A 17,556-nucleotide genomic window follows, 5' to 3' on the forward strand; every position below is an offset into this window, starting at 1 on the left:
CACAAACCCCCGCGCGCACTCAAAAAGAGCCTGGTCCCACACAAACACACAATCTGCTTGGGCCAACTCCATTACCACCACACAACCACCACCACCAACACAACCGCTCCTAAAATAAACACAAAACAGCTCTACCGAACCAACAACAAAGCGCAACAACTAGAAGAAGAACAAGAAAAAAACACAACTGCCGGTCATTTTAATAACACAACAAGCCCGTCCACCCCCATTCCCCTGGATCGCATCACACGAGCACGGAGTTTTGCCACAACATCTACCGGCGAGCGTTTGAAGCCCCAAAATGTGTTTTTGTTTGCGAGAGCCAAGCGCTCACCTCTCTCCTGCCTCCCTCCCTGCCGCCTCCTGCCACCGTCCACGCCGTGCCGCCCTCGCTCGGCTTCTGCAGCTTCTGCAGCTCGGCACGACCACGACCACCAACCCCGTCGGGGGTTGTGTTGGTGGTAGTGGTGGGTGGGGGAGGGCATTTAAATACGACGTCTCCAATTCCCTACGCTGCATAGGCGACGCGCTCCGGCGTCTCGTGGCCTTCTATTGGTCGGCGAGCGGCACGCGCCACGTCGCCGAGCCAATGGGGCGCGCGCTCGCGGCGCGCACGGTCTAAGCGCGCTGGGAAATGTAGCGCCCCTCTGTCGGAGGGGTGGGGAGTGGGGGTAGTTAGTTCGTTTATTATTTATTTATTTGTTCGGCACCAACTTCCCGGATGCGGTTCGGGACGTAAGAGCGGGGGGGCGGGGCGGGGGGGGGGCTTTGGCCAATCGCAGCGAGGCTTGTTGACGCGCAAGCCAATCGTGTTTGAGCTCCGGGGAGACGTCACCTGGAGTTGTGGGGCGTGGTGATGGGGGGGGGATGATGGGGAGGGGTCATGGGAGGTGATGGGGGAGGGTGGGGTGATGATGGGGGAGGGTGGGGTGGTGATGGGGGAGGGTGGGGTGGTGATGGGGGGTGATGGGGGGTGGTGATGGGGGGAGGGTGAAGGGGGGTGGTGATGGGGGAGGGGTGATGGGGGGTGATGGGGGGAGGGTGGGGTGGTGATGGGGGGTGATGGGGGGTGATAGGGGGAGGGTGGGGTGGTGATTGGGGAGGGTGATGGGAATGATGGGGAGGAGTGATGGGGGGTGATGGGGGAGGGTGGGGTGTTGATGGGTGGGTAGGGGGGTGAAGGGGGTGGTGGTGATGGGGGAGGAATGATGGGAGGAATGATGGGGGGGGGGGGTGCTGGTGATGAGGGGGGGGGGATAGGGGTGTGATGGGGGGAGTGATGGGGGGGGGTTAGCGCTACGCTGCGCTACAAACCCGGGGACCCGAGTTTGATTCCCGCTCACGGCCAACACCAGTGACGATTATCTGAACCGGTCATGGGTCTCCCCTAGGTCTACTCAGCCTCAAACGTGTACCTTTTAAGGTGCGTAAACATCGCAACCGTGTCGACAAAAGGCGGAGACAAAGACGGTCGGGCGTGGTTCTGGCCACCCACCCCCTCGTATGCCGTGCCGGCCTTCATAAGTGCTGCTCGCCATAACAGCACTTGCCCTGTTTACAGGCTATACGGGGGACCTTTGTCTTTCTCTTCTGGTGGGGGGAGGGGGGTTCCGCCCTTAGTGATGCGCGTGCGCTGCCGTTGTATTTCGTAGTGCGGATAGGCTTCGGCGGTCGGGTGGGGGGGGGGCTCGCTCGTGATTGGTCGTTGTCGCCCCCCCCCCCCGCCTTGCGTCTGCCTGAGCGGCGTCCTCTGATTGGCGGACGCCGCCGCGGGGCTGCTTAAGCGCGCTGGGGAATTCGAAGGCGGGGTTCCGGCCATTAGCGGCAGTGCAGTGACACGGGAGAGGAGCCGACCACCACGACCACCACCAACCCCCCCACTCACCTCTCTCTCTCTCGAGCTCCAGCAGACCCGCCAACACTCGGCCATGAACGAAGATTACGACGTGATCGTGCTGGGCACGGGCCTGAAGGTAATGGGTGAAGGGGAGGGCGAGAGAGAGAGAGGAGAACGAACGTAGCCGCTGTCACGCCAACAGGGCCGTGTCTGAAAGGGCCTCCGTACGAGCCCTTCCTGGAATTGAACCCAGAATTTTTTTTTTGGTATTTGCGACGTCTGCTCTGGGCTTCTTTCGTTTTCGTTGCTGCCCGTGTTTTGTGTGGTTGTTCACGGGGTTTTTTTTAAAGGTTCCTGCCATGCGTTGTTTTTTTTGCGTGTCATTATTCGTTTATCCGCCACTAAATGCTGTACTGTACTGCGCGGCCTTGCGTGATCCCAATCACCTGGCACGTGACCAATCTGGCCGCACCTCGGAAGCTCAGCAGATGTTGAGCTTGGATAGTGCTCGGATGGGCGACCGCCACACGGCCACGTACGTTTAGGTACGTGCCGTGTGCGTCGTAAGTTCATTTCGCACCGCACGTAGCACCATCCGTGCTGTCATCGGAGGGGTGCGTTGGCAAAGGAGTTTGTCACGGATGGTGGCAGCAGCTGAGATCCATTGACGCCGTACATTTCAAAACGCTTGCCACGTTTTTGTGGTGAAGTATGGTCAGATAACAACCGTGACCCGCACGGCGTGAGGAGGCCCCTCGTCACCCATTAGATTTTAACAAAGGGCGATCGCTATATGTACTCGACTGTGAAATGTCAAGTGGGTGCTCATGTGACAACGTTGGCAATGCACGGCTTTCTGTAGTGTCAAAGGGCACCGCTGAGATTTGTTTTAGTTTAGAGCAAAATGAAGCCGTTAAATAGCAAACCAAATTTTACTCTGCCCATTTATATCTCAACCATTTAAAAATCGGATTACTTATCCTGGAGGAATCCGATGAACTATAAAGCTCTATTTCTCAGATGTCCAGTAGGGGCGGGTCAGAACGTTACAACAACAAACAATACAAAAACATGATAGAGGAGTGCAAGGTGTAAGAAAGGTAAGCAGATTTTTTTTTTTACGCAAGTAACCATAAAGCCGCTTTTGCGTTAAGCATGAATACACCACATGGACAATGTCGAGATGTGTAAATTGTGGTATGTATTTATATTCCTACTCTTAATGTATTTATATTCTGAAATCTAATGCCACAGTTATTTCATGGCATCTCCACTAAAAGCAATATGTAATCTGAAATACAGCCGAGTCAATTATATTTCCACAACATTCAGCCCATTGTTTTTTGGTGAATTTCCGTTTCCTGTTGCTTACTTGAGTGCGAGGGGTTCTTTTCAAGTGGACAGAGTACATTGTTCATTTGTGCATTGTCAGAATTTTTTTTTAAATAACCCTGTTTTTGTTAATTTTGTTTTGAGTTTGATAATCCTCTTAACTTTAAACAGTGATAAATGAAATGTATTCAAACGTTGTCCATTATTATTTCAGTTTTGTGCCCATAAATATTTGTAACAATTTAAATATTCGTGGTTTTTTCTCCCTGAAACAAGGAAGTTTCAAGGGCTAAAATTAAATATCCTGCTTTTTAAGCCAATTTTGCTTCACGGTGATCATGGGATGCAGAAGCTGCAAAGTCCACCTGCAAACAGGCAGCCATCATTTCCTGCATGCAGCAGAAGCTTATTATTAACCTCCGTTGTCATTATGGCAACTCAACATTACGCAAAAATGACTGAAATGCACGCAAGTCAACGACATGTCACTTTCACCTGCACAGTGACTGAATACATAGGTTACACTATCGCAAGACACTCATGGTCTCAATAAATGTTTCTTGCAATCTATATATGCTGCATGTCACAAATCGTCATGCATGTTTAAATGATGTGGTTATATTTGTATAAACCATAGTCATGTGGGCGTTTTCAACACATCTTAATGATGTTTAGGCATGAGCGGTGGTGCAGTGGTTAGCTTCAACCTGTTCTAACTAACGTGGTGAAGTAAGGTCAATCAAACCTCCAACCACTGAAAGGCATAGGGAGGCCTTCACCAGCAGCGCGTATGTACAGGGCTGTACGAAACTATTTTCTGTCTGTACATCAAGCCAAATACCACCATGTAAATGTGATGTGTAATCATTGCAATGGCACCTCCAATTAGCACGGTTGGCTACGTACGGTGCAAAAAGTTAAACATTACAGTACAACGTCCACATATCCAACTCGGAACAGAGATTTAGGCAGATATATGACTGGTCGGATATGTGTACATCTATGGAAATGTATAGTTGAACCATGTACACATTTCTTACTGGACTAAAATTAAGTGTAAATTACTTTAAAGATGAGAAAAATATTCACCGTACTGTAGCAGTGAATGTATGCAAGATTACACATTTATTTCTGCACATGAAATAATCAGATGTGAACATCAATGGAAAATGGCAGTTGCATCCTATGCAATCCTGCACTGGGCATGGGAAGTTAATTGGTCACAATGGATATGTGACTGTCGGATATGCGACGGCGGACTGTATAACATACCATAAATGTACACGTGTGCATGTTCTTCTGTCCAGGAATGTATCCTGTCGGGCATCATGTCGGTGAATGGGAAGAAGGTGCTGCACATGGACCGCAACTCATACTACGGAGGGGAGAGCTCATCCATCACCCCCCTCGGAGATGTCAGTATGGCATCATCATCCCTGCCACAACCTCCAGCTTTGTAGCCATGAGCTTTATTCAAAACCACGCTAATCTATAGAATGGCTTAAATGTGGTTGTATTTCAAGACATTGTACAAAAATCAATACGTGCACATTGCTAGATAATGGTGAAAAAACATTGGCAATTTATTTCTATTAGAGTATCGTGATGGGCAGCAAGTGGGCAGTGCAGAAAAAACATGTTCTTGCACTGTTCTATGACGCTCCCACCTATGCTTCCCATGAAGGGGCTTGGCATGACATGAGGTAAAAGGCGGCTTAGCCAAAGTAATCCATCACCCAAGCCTCCGCATGCTGTATCATGCTTGTGTTGTGAGAACCCAGGGTGTTGATTCTGCCAACTTGTACATTTAAGGTCATGGCAGAAGAGTTGTTTGCACTATGAACCCCGCGACCTTGGGTTTGATTCCTGGCCACGGCTAGCATCAGTGGCGGGTTGTATATGAACAGATGGCAGGGCCACCATTTCACTGGCCAGCACTAACCTGATTGGTGAAGTGAGGTCAAACAACTTATATGACCAACATGGCATGAGGGGTGGCCTTCAACCAGTTGTAGATTCACAAAGAACTGTCCACATGCAGATGAAGTACAACGTTGTCATTCACATGTTTATGAAGCTGTAACTCTCAGGATAAAGAGTGTAGCAGAGATCTGTCGTGTTGTCATGTGGTTGAGCTATCGTCTGCCTTGTTCAACAGCTCTACAAGCGGTTTAACATCCCTGGGGAACCCCCAACCTCCATGGGGAATGGACGTGACTGGAACGTGGATCTCATCCCCAAGTTTCTGATGGCGAATGGTACAATTGCCAAAGTTCACGTGAAAACATAAAAATAAAATTTTTGGACTTGATGTTAAATTCCAAGAAATATTTCTATATGCTTGTGTTGTTCATTTTTCAAGTCATTTTTGCCATTGATGTCTACTTTGTTTTTTACTTGCTGGTGTGCAGTAATTATTTGACCGAGTATCCCTTGCGAAAGGCACTTTGGTAACAATTGGCAGGTTCATAAGTAAAGGTCAAGTACTTATCCACGTCATTCCTGGTTTCTCCTAAACTACTCTTGAATTTGATGGGCAGTATGCTTATTAATTGCCCGGAATGTAACTGATCTCATTAGCTCTCAAAAGTAAAGCCAGGTTGAACCTGGATGGTGCTTGGATGGGTAACTACTATTCACAACATTTTTTTTTTACATATCCAGCTGCAGGGTTATACAGTGATCAGAATAGGACCGTGCAACAACATCCATCGGGCTATAATCCCACATCAGTGCTTCCCACCTTAACCAACCCGAACTGACCATCGTGGTGAAGTATGTTCAAATAACTCCAATGAACCGCACAGAGTGGGGAGATTCTTATCCAGTAGTTAATTGACAAAAGGCTAAATATGTACACGCTATTACGAACGTACTGACACGTTTGTCCTGGTGATAGGCCAGCTGGTGAAGATGCTGCTGTACACGGAGGTGACTCGTTACCTGGACTTCAAAGTGGTGGAGGGGAGCTATGTGTACAAGGGCGGCAAGATCCACAAGGTGCCTTCAACGGAGACAGAAGCTCTCGCCTCCGGTGAGTACAGTGATAGGATTCCTTGCCGATGACCTTCAATCCATGGTTCTAGTAATTGAATCTGCTCTGTCCGATGCCAACTTAAAGTGCTTGTGGAAAATTAAATTGGCATTCTTTTCAGGCATCGGTTTGTATATTTTGTACATTTGTGAAGCCCAAGACTAAACCCACCTTGACTTTGCCCAGTCTCATCAGACCTTGGGAGTTAAGTAAATTTGAGCCTGGATAGTGCTTGGATGAATGCCCATCAGGGCTAAGTGGCAGAAAGCAGAGGTCAGTGCAGCAACTTAGATTGTTGTGCTGTACGTCTGTGCTCCCAAATCTATGCTCCACGCCGTTCACTTGCCTGCAGAGCATGGAGGGGACCTCATTCAGCAATGAAGAGACACAGTGCTGTACATGCACCTCATTGTGACTTCAGTGTATTGCAATTTAATTGTCCTGAAACTGACATTTTCTAAGAAAATTTTACTTCGACCTTCAATCAATAGCTTTAAAAAAATATATTTTTATAATTGTCTTTGAAGATTCTCTCGTACTGTTATTTCCGTAGGTCTCTTGATGCGTAATTTTTTTTCCATTCCTTGAGTCATCGTGATTCAGCCCTTTGACATTCAAACAGCATCTTTGCCGTCATTGCCAATAAATGAACACACTCGGCTTGTCTCCTCCATCGCAGGTCTGATGGGCATGTTCGAGAAGCGGCGCTTCAGGAAGTTCCTGGTGTTTGTCGCAAACTTCGAAGAGAATGACCCGCAGACCTACCAGGGCGTCGACCCCAAGGCGACCACCATGCGCGACGTCTTCAAGAAGTTCGACCTGGGCCAGGATGTCATTGACTTCACCGGCCACTCGCTTGCGCTCTACCGCACCGATGAGTAAGCGATCTCGAGCGGTTTTCTGGGCTGCAGGCCATGGTGCTGTTGCCCGTTTGAGCGAAGGTCCCCTTTAGTGACTGCTTCTCTGGGTCGTCTTGCATTTGCTGTCGCGGATCGATACCCAAAAGCACTCGGCAACCACTTGATTGCCTTTGTCCTCGAGTTCAATCAACGTTTCCATTCCACGTTCCAGCTGCCTTAAGGGGGCAGGTGCTCGACAATATGAACCGCTTTTGGTTGGGCAGCTTTGAAATCGCATGTGGACTGGGTGGCACGCGCAACAAACCGGCGCCAAATTGACTTGCCAAATCACCCATGGCCACACTCGTGCCTGATCGAAGGCAATCTGGAGCCTACGTACAAGTGTAACATACTTGTAAGCAAAGATGTAAGTTGGTTTGATCAGAGGATTTTCTGTGTTCACTACACAAAAGCACTGAAGCATGGCTGTTTCACTTAGACACGGCTTGGTGGGTCGTGTTGTATTGACTGCCGCCTCGTTGAGGCTTTCCTGGATGAGTGTGAAGAAAGTCAAAGTGTGTGTCTGTGTTTAGATGCGTATTGTGTGACGCTCGCCTTCATTGATTCCTCTGAGCCACCTGATAAGAATTCCACATGTTCCGTGGAACAGCCACTGTGTACTTTTCACAAAGTGATGCGTATTTTATCAACCCCCAAAAAATTGCGAGTGGTAGATTAAGAATTGCCAGCAGTACGATTGTTTTAGTATTAAGGGTAATACCTAGGCAAGTCTAATTTAAATTGAATCGATTATTATGCTGGTGATATATCTATCAGATCGTACGTGTGAGAAGCCATAATTTATTTCAAGCCAAGTAAGAGCCCATTGAGACTTAAGTGTTGCTGTTTCATTGAAATATTTGGGTCAAACAAAGTAATACAGAAAATGTGAGTAAAGTTCAATAACACTCCCAAAAAACCTAAATAATATCTTAACATATGTAGTGTTTACCTTACTTGGAACTTTTGAGATACGCCTTCATTTGCAAGGATGTAAATGAGGAATTTACCAAGATAAATAATCACTTACAGCCCTTTGTCAATCCCCTTTTGGATAAGGACTCCATGCCTCATCAGTCACGGGGATTGTTTGAACATTCTTCACCATGCTGCTCCTTGTGGGTTGACGAAGGAGAGGGGACTGCGATAAACCTGGGGGCAATTAAAAAAAAAAAGCCGGAACAACATTTACCGTACGGCTTGTCTCACCATAATGACAATAGTAGGTAACCTATCTAGTTATGTGTTTAAGAGATCATTCATGTAGTGGTTCTCATTTACAATGTAACATACAGTTCACTTAAACCCTATAGCAAGTATAGATGCTAAATTTACCACAATTGGCAATTACATTTGTTTTATAAATTGCTACCCAAAATTGTAACAAATCATCGTACAACAAGGAGTGAATGGTTACATGCATAGTAATGATACTGTGCCTAAAGGTCTGTTAATATAATCAACTATCGGGCGAGAGGTCCCACCCATGCCACATGGGTCCTGTGGGTTATTTGACCACACTTCGTCACACTGAACACTATATATACACGCACACACATGTAAAATAATTCTGTGCTATGCCCACAGTTACCTTGACAAGTCTTGTCTGGAGGCGCTGAACCGCATCAAGCTGTATAGCGAGTCGCTGGCCAAATACGGCAAGAGCCCCTATCTCTACCCGCTCTACGGCCTTGGGGAGCTGCCCCAGGGTTTTGCCAGGTGAGTTTCGTGCACCCGCTCCGCTCCGTCACTTAATTTCACAAGCTCAAGGTGTCTTTTTTTTTTTTGCATAGTTAAAGACACCTCTGATTTTGAGAGTTTTCTTCTTTGCGAGATCAACACGTGCGATTGCCTGGCAGATTCACTTTAACCCTTTCTCGTTCCCGAGACGTCTGCAACTTGCAGGGTGGGTGTCCCGTTCCCCCTCTGAATCTCAGAATCGGACGGAAAACTGATGACGTTCACATACGTCAGCGGAATGGGAAAGGGTTAATGTACAGTCATTGGACGGGATATTGGTTCGGTGCATGTTGCCATCAAATGCAGATAAGATCCATGATATGTTAAGTTTTCATGATCAGATTGGTCAGGTGGTTCAGGTTAACGCTGAACTGGTACCGCTGAGATCTTGAGTTCAAATCCGAGCAACCGCATATGTTTAAATCGGTTTTCTCAAGCGTAGTGAGTATTTGATCCGGAAATCAGATGAGCTATGAAGCTCTTTTTTACCAGATGTCCACTAGGGGTGGGTCAGTCTCGGGCCAGTCACCAACGGCTGTAATAAACCATAACTATTAAATTTGTTTCTGGGCTTAACTTGTCTGTCAGCCCTAATAATTAAAAATGATTGGTTTGACTAATATCATTACAATTACCCTCATATGGCAGAGCGCGTAAGAAAATGCACCCCCCCCCCCCTTCTATCGACCAAAAGTCTCTTCACACAAGAGGGTTACACTGCACTGTGAGCTATTCCACATGGATACTTGGTCTCTTGTAATATGACACCAATTAGCGTGATGCCACTAGAACAATCAAGATAAAATTGGATGGTAAATTGCTATCCGATGATTGTGTTTAACAACTGTTCAGTGTCTTTGCCTTCAGGCCTGCAGCATCCACCCACTTGGGCAGGGGTTGGCAACCAACATAACAAGAAGGGCCATTTCTTTCCAATTCATTAAAAAAAGCAAGAAACATTTTTAAAGAGCCACCAGTGCATGTTTATAACGTCACGAAGCAGTCCTTAGAGTTGCACCCGGCTCCGGAGCCACGGGTTGCCGACTCCCGCGCTAGAGGCATAAACCAAGTCCCAACGCTTGGGCTTGCTCACAGTCGCCGTGGGGGTATGACACGTGCCCGCTAACCGCCCACAGGCTGAGCGCCATCTACGGAGGGACGTACATGCTCAACAAGCCTGTGGAGGAGATCGTCATGGAGAACGGGAAGGTGCTGGGCGTGAAGTCGGAGGGCGAGGTGAGACGCAGAGAACTCTGGGCTAGCGGTGGTGCGCAGGAAAAAAAAACCACCACCGCGGTTGTCATCGGTGCTGTCCTTACACGAGATAATAATGTGCGCCACGGTGGCGAGATGCTAATTACTTCGCCTGGTATGCAGGAGGTCGCAAGTTCGATCCTGACCCTGACACCTCCGATTAGCACGGTTGGCTATGTACGGTGCGAAAGAAGTTCAACATACATTAGTGCAGTAGTCGAGGCTAATGATGGGAGTGGCCTCATAAAGAGGGAACGTGGTCAAGAGGATGTTGAAAGTAGAGAGGAAGCGATTAAATCGGCTTGTGTACAGGTGCTGAATTGATTGTATGCAGGTACATTTGGTAGGATTTGTTAACAAAGTGCTTTTTGATCGACTATGATTAAAAGCAATGCTTTTTTTAAGCCAACAGAGGGCACCATTGCATTGTGCAGTGTATGCTAATCGTGCGAAGTTGACTTGCGTGCTTCTATCTGCACAGTGACTGACTGCACACGAGTTACACTTTAACCTTTCATCAAGTCCTTACTGAAAGCATTTACTGTAAAATCCGTGCGTGATGGATGTAATGACCCAAAATATGCACAAAGGAACCTTCTGACCAGTTGAGTGCCTATTGAGACTATAAATGTCTGCATGTGGAGTACAAAATAGTTTTGGTGCACAAAACCACGTAAACAGTTGTCAAAGTCAAGGAGAGAACGTAGTATGAAAAAATATATAAAACAAGTAATGCTTAGAACATACATGTCACACCGATTACATGAATGTCAATGGTTTACCTCCTGATATTGTAATTCAATAAATAACAATGACACAATCCAATGAGCGAACAAACCCTTCTACATCAGTTTCAAAAGTTGCTGTAATCTTCTTGGTTCTTTCGGTAAAGTCACGTAGAAGGGAAATAATAAAGTGATAAAAATAAAACATAATAAAATAATTCTCACGGCGTTTCGGCCACAACGCAAGCAGCCGTCCTCAGGTGAAGAACAGGTCTGTCGGGAAGACAGCGTCTGAATGGGCACCACCAGGCTTGGCAGCGTATATTTAAGCTGGGTTGGAGGGGGGAAGGGGCGCCTTGACAAAGGAATTTGCATATCAAGAGGAATTTAGCATATTTATGGTAAATGCAGATATGGGATTAGTCACTACTTGTGGAATGCATAGGAGGTGGGGGGGGTTTCAAATTCATATTATGCCCGTGCATTATGCAGTATGCAGGATTAGCAGCATCAAAGGGAGGGAGTAGGGTTAGCAGTAATAGAGGGAAGGAATTTTAATAGTAAGGAGCTGCAGCAGCTAAACCACCACGTATTCTCTGGATTATAAGACGGTCCAGATAGTAACACTAACTGGTGCCCGTTGTCAATCAAGTTATACAATTCCAGTCACACATCTACAAATATATAAAGACACATTCACAACTTTTGCTCTAAATGGCAGAGGGGAAAAGAGTGCGTATTATCATCTGGCTAATACGTGACTGATGGTATGAGACTTAACAGAGAGATGGTAGTGATGATTCATGTTGTATGTCAGAATCTTTATTTAGACTGGAGGAATCCGATGAGCTAGGAAGCTCTTTTTCACAGATGTGCAGTATGTATGTAGAACTTCTTTTGCACCGTACGTAGCCACCACTATAAAATCAATGCGTTTAGTTATAGGGCCTTTAGATCAGTGGTGCACTGAGGGCTGAATAGGACCTTTCAATACCTTTGGCAGGCCATATATTCACGCACACCTTAGCGTTATCCAAGTTGTCATTATACAATAATAATGTGAACATAATTAGAACTCGCAAACACATCGACGTCGTGTTGGTGAGAGGCGACCATGTGCATGCACCCCCACACACGGTGCAGCCTTCGTGACCACAGAACAGCGAACGGAACATCCATGCCGACTGACTAATAGGGGGAGGAGGCCCCTGACAGTGACAGAAGTGACTGAGCGTGTTAAAATTAGAAATGGTGTCGCAGGTCAAAAAATTCCCCTCTAGGAATCGGTACAGCCAAGATGCTTCCAATGACGGATATATATTGTTGGTGGGCCATTTATAAGTGTTCATCTTTCTGCGTGGGTTGATTTCCACAACCACGTTGTTTCAGCTTGCAAACCGCTCCTCTGTTTAAAAAAATTAATAATTGCGATTCGGTTCAAACATTATTTACGATGTCAGCAGTCAAGTGAAACGCTGATGCATCTTTCCCCTTCGATATGACAAAATATTGTTACCGTCTCGTGGGCAGGTGGCTCGCTGCAAGCAGCTGATCTGTGACCCCAGCTACGCGCCAGATCTCGTGAAGAAAGTTGGGCAGGTCATCCGCGCCATCTGCATCATGAGCCACCCCATCAAGAACACCAGCAATGCCAAGTCCTGCCAGATCATCATCCCACAGAACCAGGTCAACAGGAAGTCTGGTGAGCCATTTGCACACTGTCCAAATGGCACCTTCGATGGATATCCAGGGGTTCTTGTTCTGCGCACGCACCCAGAGAGATGACAACGGTCGTATCTGCATTTGCAGAAAAGTTAAAGGATCAGCCCCGCAAATGCTTTCTCGCACCACTGCTGGCAGAAGGGCTTCTGCCAGAGAGAGAGAGAGAATCAGAATCTTTATCTTTCACAATCTTTATTTAGACTGGAGGAATCCGATGAGCTATAAAGCTCATTTTCAAAGATGTCCAGCTCTAGAGAGCCCCTATAAGAGGCCACTTGGCCTACTCTTCCACGTGAGTGAGACGTCTTGTTAGAAGTGGGGATTACCCACACTTTAGCTGATGCGCCAGGAGATTTAATCGAACTGGCTACCTCTGGATGGCAACTGAAATGTGCTATCTTGATTTGAAGCTTTCGTGACTGCAGGAATCGATACTCTTTGGTTCTTTCGGTAAAGTCACGTAGGTATAAAATAAAATAAATCACGACGTTTCGGGCGCAACACAAGCGTCCGTCATCAGGTGGGAAAGCACGGTCTGCTGCTGATACAGACTGTTTTAAAAGGTTTGAAATGGGTGTAGCCCATTCTGCATCAGCAGCAGATCGTGCTTTCCCACCTGATGACGGACGCTTGTGTTGCGCCCGAAACGTCGTGATTTATTTTATTTTATACCTACGTGAATGTACCGAAAGAACCAAAGAGTATGAAATGTGCTTACTCTTACGCCACGGCAGCAACCCACAGTTTCGTAGGGCAGTGAGAGTGGTAGCGAGATTGAATGGAGGCACCACTGGAGCGAATATAAACAAGAGATAATTTTTTTGTTAATTACATTATTCCTGGTATCCATTATTTTATCCACGTCTCACTTAAAAGAGATTTACATTTCGGTAAGTATAGCTCTCTTAACGTGTTTGGGGTTTAACTGTGTGTGGTTCGGCATGTTGTCCGACGTTTCGCTCTCGTGCGCCGGAAGCCTTTTGAGGAAAATGAACTCTGTTACAACCACAGCAAAACCGTAAAAATCTCCTCGCTGGTTATTTCTGCGAGTTGCCTCCCGCACGTTTGGTTAAACGCCTGCTTTGGTGGCTTGCTTGCCGACCGCATTTCCACAGCGGTTGTGGTTAGGCTGACCGTGCGTGGCGTTCTCCCCCTCTCTGTCCGACCGACGGCAGACATCTACGTGTGTATGGTGTCGTTCGACCACAACGTGGCCGGCACCGGCAAGTACATTGCCATCGTGAGCACCACGGTGGAGACGAGCAATCCCGAGGCCGAGATCCAGCCGGCGCTCGAACAGCTTGACCCCATCGACCAGAAGTGAGCGCACAGACACACCGCGCTGTTCGTCCGCTTGTCAGCCAGTACAACCGTCCGTCCGTCTTATCTGTCCGTTAATCAGTCTATTTGTCCGTCATTCAGTCTGATTTTTCTCTCGTGCTGGTAACCAGTTCGGCGTTTTACCAGTACACCTACATGTGTGCGTCAATCTACGTGACTTTACCGAAAGACCCAAAGAATCTGAAACTATCTCCGTGGTATTCTTTGAGTCTTTCGGTAAAGTCACGTAGATGGTTCAAAGAAAATAACAAAAAACTACGACGTTTCGATCACAACACAAGCGATCGTCATCAGGAGGAAAGATGACGATCGCTTGTGTTGTGATCGAAACTTCGTAGTTTTTTGTTATTTTCTTTGAACCATCTACGTGACTTTACCGAAAGACCCAAAGAATATGAATTCCTGCAGTCACGAAAGCTTTAAGTCAAGATCTGGCTCGGTGACTTTCCCGAAAAAACCAAAGAATTTTGCGCGATCTGCTGATGCCCCCTGTTCACTGAACATTGAGATTAATAAACCTAATAAAAGTTAAGAAAAAAATTCCACAACTTTGTAAGCATTCTTGCAGTATGGCTACTCATAGGTGGCCGTCTTGTAAATTGTTGTACCCCAAAAGCTCTTAATTGTAATTTCTAAATGCTCAATGGAAACAAACTGACATTAAATATTACAAAGACAAAGCAAATCGGTCGGGTAGTTAACTTTGCAATTGTTGTTTTTAAGGATAGGCTACTTGTTGCTGTGCCTGGGGATACGTTATTCTTTTCACAAATGACAAAATCGCTAAACAGTCACTTATTGATACTTTATATGAATTCAGTGCACCAACGCAATTAACGTGGACGCGTTTAAGCCCAAGCGTATTGGTGTAAGCACATGTGCATTAAGCTTTGGCAATATGCGTCTGCTTATATCCATACGCACTTTTGTTCAGTAAAATCTCTTGTCAAAATTGGAGCTCCCCGAATGGACCGGCTTGCCAGCTTGTCTATATTTTTACTGATAAATGCCCCTGTGGTGTGTGCAGGTTTGTGTCGGTGAGCGACTTGTACGAACCAGCCGACCTGGGCAACGAAAGCCAGGTGAGTTTGTTTGGCTCGTGGAGCTGCGGCCGTCTGGAACGCGCTCTTCCTTCCGATATTAGGATGCCACCTGGAGCTATACACTTGTAAACCATCTAGATTGAAAACTCATTTCTTTAGAACTGTTGTTTAGTTTGTTGTCCTTCCCCCACACCTCTGATTAGCACGGTTGGTTACGTATGGTGCAAAAGAAGTTAAACATACATACACGTACAAGTGATATGTAACGAAATTGGCAGGAATGCACCCGATTTTATAAGACCTTGGAAGCTAAGCAGCCTTGACCCTAGATAGTGCTTGAGTAGGGGTCTGCGCAAATACAATTGCAATAGGTATTATGGGCAGTCGAGTGCAGTGAAGTAAAATCCATCGTTTTGCACTCCCCACACCCATCAGCTTTTTAAAATATAGCAAAAATATCCTCACAGTCCGCACGGCGTGGGAGGAGATCCTCCCCGTAGTGGATTGGGAGGAAATTAAGAGTGCCTGGAGCAAACCCACGAATTAATCTAATTAACTTTTTATTTTTTTTATTTTACCAGGTAAGGCTCACTGAGATATATCACTGTTCAGAAGCAACCTGGCCACAAGTGATAACTTAACGAAGCGGCTTATGTAGAAACGTATAGCAGCCAAATACTCTAAACGCGTGTTTGATTATAAATGTGGAAGGAAAAACCGGAGGAGAAAAATCCACGCGACCACGGAGAGAACATGCAAACTCCAAATATACAGCAGGCCGTCAGGGTCGGGATAGAACCCACGACCTCCTGTATACCAGGCGAGGTAGTTAATATATCGCCACCACGCATGGAAGATGACTGAAAGGTCTACGCTGAAATGTTCCTGAAGCCTCTGGGCTGCCCATCACGTGGCCCCTGAGGCACAATGCAGCAGTTGGCAATGATGGCTCTGCTGTACTGATTATTCTGCTGCTGCCTAAAATAATATTACCACAATTTAGAATCTTGGCGATAAAAAGCAACACTGTGTGCATTACACACGCAGTATGGCGACGTCATGTGACATTCAATGCATGATGGGAAGACCAAACCCATGGTCACAGTCGTGCCTCTTTCACCTCCGTGTGCGTTGTTGACTCTGAACTCTTGCTTATTGTCGATCGCCGACAGATCTTCATCTCACGGTCGTACGACGCCACCACCCACTTCGAGACCACGTGCGATGACATCAAGGACGTGTACAAGCGCCTGATGGGTGTCGCGTTTGACTTCGAGGAGATGAAACGCAAGCACAACGATGTATTTGGCGAGGACAACCAGTGATTGGCCTCCCGTACGCTGCCGGCTCCCTAGGACATCCAACTCCACCCCATCCCCTCTGTCTTCCCCCCACCCCCACGACCACTCCCCGCCACCACCACCATTGTGCCGCAGTTTTTATTGTAATTTCAGCTTCTGTTTGCTAGGCCAAGCTGACACACATTTCGGTAGCTAAAGCTGCCAGTGGTATTTGCTGATTTCATGAGTCGGTGCCATAAGCTCGGCCCAGAGTTCTTGTTGTTGCAGGCCTTGAACTCTTGATTGCAGGGCTTCTCGATTGGCGTTGCTGTATTTCGGAAAGTGTTTAAAACGATTCTGTTTGGCAATTACAAGTGTCTCTTGAATAATTGCTTTAGAGTACATGAAATTAAATAAAGCAAAGTTTTCCAAGGAAGTGTAACAGTTTGGTATGAATCTTTTTTTTTATACAATCATGATTTAGTATCTTCTTTTGCTTCAGAGGTTGGCTTGCCGAAGGATTATTCTCTTTTCGTAGCATACTCAACTGCAAATGTGAAGAGATCACAAGCTGAATGTTCTCTCCGGATCCAATGCTCTCATCAATAAATTGGTTGCAATTGGTGGCTGTGTTCTCAGTGTGCCATGCTAGGGGTTGTCGTGGTAAATATTACAGCTATTATTTTTACAAGAACCACCTCGTTTGGCTGATGAGACTAAAATGATGGTGGGAGGAAAAACTATCTCCATTTATTGACTTATTGTGCTGCATTGTTTCACTTGGTGATTAAAGAGTTCACCTTCTTGGGAGAAAAATCGATTTGTGGTATTTTTTATATGTTGTTTGCAAAATAATGTGTTTTTGAATGGACACATACCATACACACGTGTGTTGTATATCGTCATCCACGACCCATCTCCTGGATGAAGGCCTCCCCAACGCCATCACTGGTGCTGCTACCATCAATCTCGTGCACGGGAACTTGAGCTGCCACTGTCACCAGCAACGTCCATCATATCTTGCGAAGTGTCACCCTACCCAACACCACTTATTCCATTGTGCGGTATTTGGCTTGGTTCTCATACTGGGCAGGTGATGCATCAATAGTTTTATAAAACGATATTCTCAGCATTCCGATGGATGCATCGTTATGATATATGCAAGCTATATATAATAGGAAGGTTTCATTTTGGCAAAATAATAGCTACAAATAAGGCTTTGATAGGCCACAAAAGAGGCGGCTTTTACTCGCGCCCATTTGCTTTAGGAAAAACTTGTGTAGAAAATGTCCAATAATGCACTCACTTTCCACACAAGTGACCTTTCGACAGCAGTAAAGTTACTCGTA

General features: G+C 46.4%; 2 protein-coding genes across 2 annotated transcripts in view; one reads left to right on the forward strand and one right to left on the reverse strand.

Annotated features, from left to right (window-relative positions):
- Window positions 1-481, reverse strand: part of LOC144729409 (transmembrane and coiled-coil domains protein 2-like) — a 52,461-nt gene extending 51,980 nt beyond the window's left edge. The window contains exon 1 of the mRNA XM_078609678.1: window positions 335-481. The gene's annotated coding sequence lies outside the window, so the exon portion shown is untranslated. The remainder of the gene's footprint in view (window positions 1-334) is intronic.
- Window positions 482-1,797: 1,316 nt separating this feature from the next.
- Window positions 1,798-17,023, forward strand: LOC144729412 (rab GDP dissociation inhibitor beta-like). The gene is made up of 11 exons (XM_078609681.1): window positions 1,798-1,973; window positions 4,477-4,584; window positions 5,328-5,427; window positions 6,069-6,203; window positions 6,883-7,081; window positions 8,690-8,821; window positions 9,979-10,078; window positions 12,352-12,523; window positions 13,719-13,863; window positions 14,912-14,966; window positions 16,100-17,023. Exons 1-11 carry the CDS (start codon window positions 1,929-1,931, stop codon window positions 16,250-16,252), a joined length of 1,344 nt encoding a protein of 447 aa, XP_078465807.1. The 5' UTR covers window positions 1,798-1,928; the 3' UTR covers window positions 16,253-17,023.
- Window positions 17,024-17,556: the final 533 nt, after the last annotated feature.

The sequence above is a fragment of the Lampetra planeri genome, chromosome 32 (assembly GCF_965212315.1).
Source record: "Lampetra planeri chromosome 32, kcLamPlan1.2.h2, whole genome shotgun sequence".
In the NCBI taxonomy this organism is placed as follows: Eukaryota; Metazoa; Chordata; class Hyperoartia; order Petromyzontiformes; family Petromyzontidae; genus Lampetra; species Lampetra planeri.

Coding starts and splice junctions, on each gene's coding strand:
- LOC144729412 (XM_078609681.1), top strand. CDS start 1,929: ATGAACGAAGATTACGACGTGATCGTGCTGGGCACGGGCCTGAAG. Junction 4,585..5,327: donor CCATCACCCCCCTCGGAGAT/GTCAGTATGGCA, acceptor CTTGTTCAACAG/CTCTACAAGCGGTTTAACAT. Junction 8,822..9,978: donor CTGCCCCAGGGTTTTGCCAG/GTGAGTTTCGTG, acceptor AACCGCCCACAG/GCTGAGCGCCATCTACGGAG.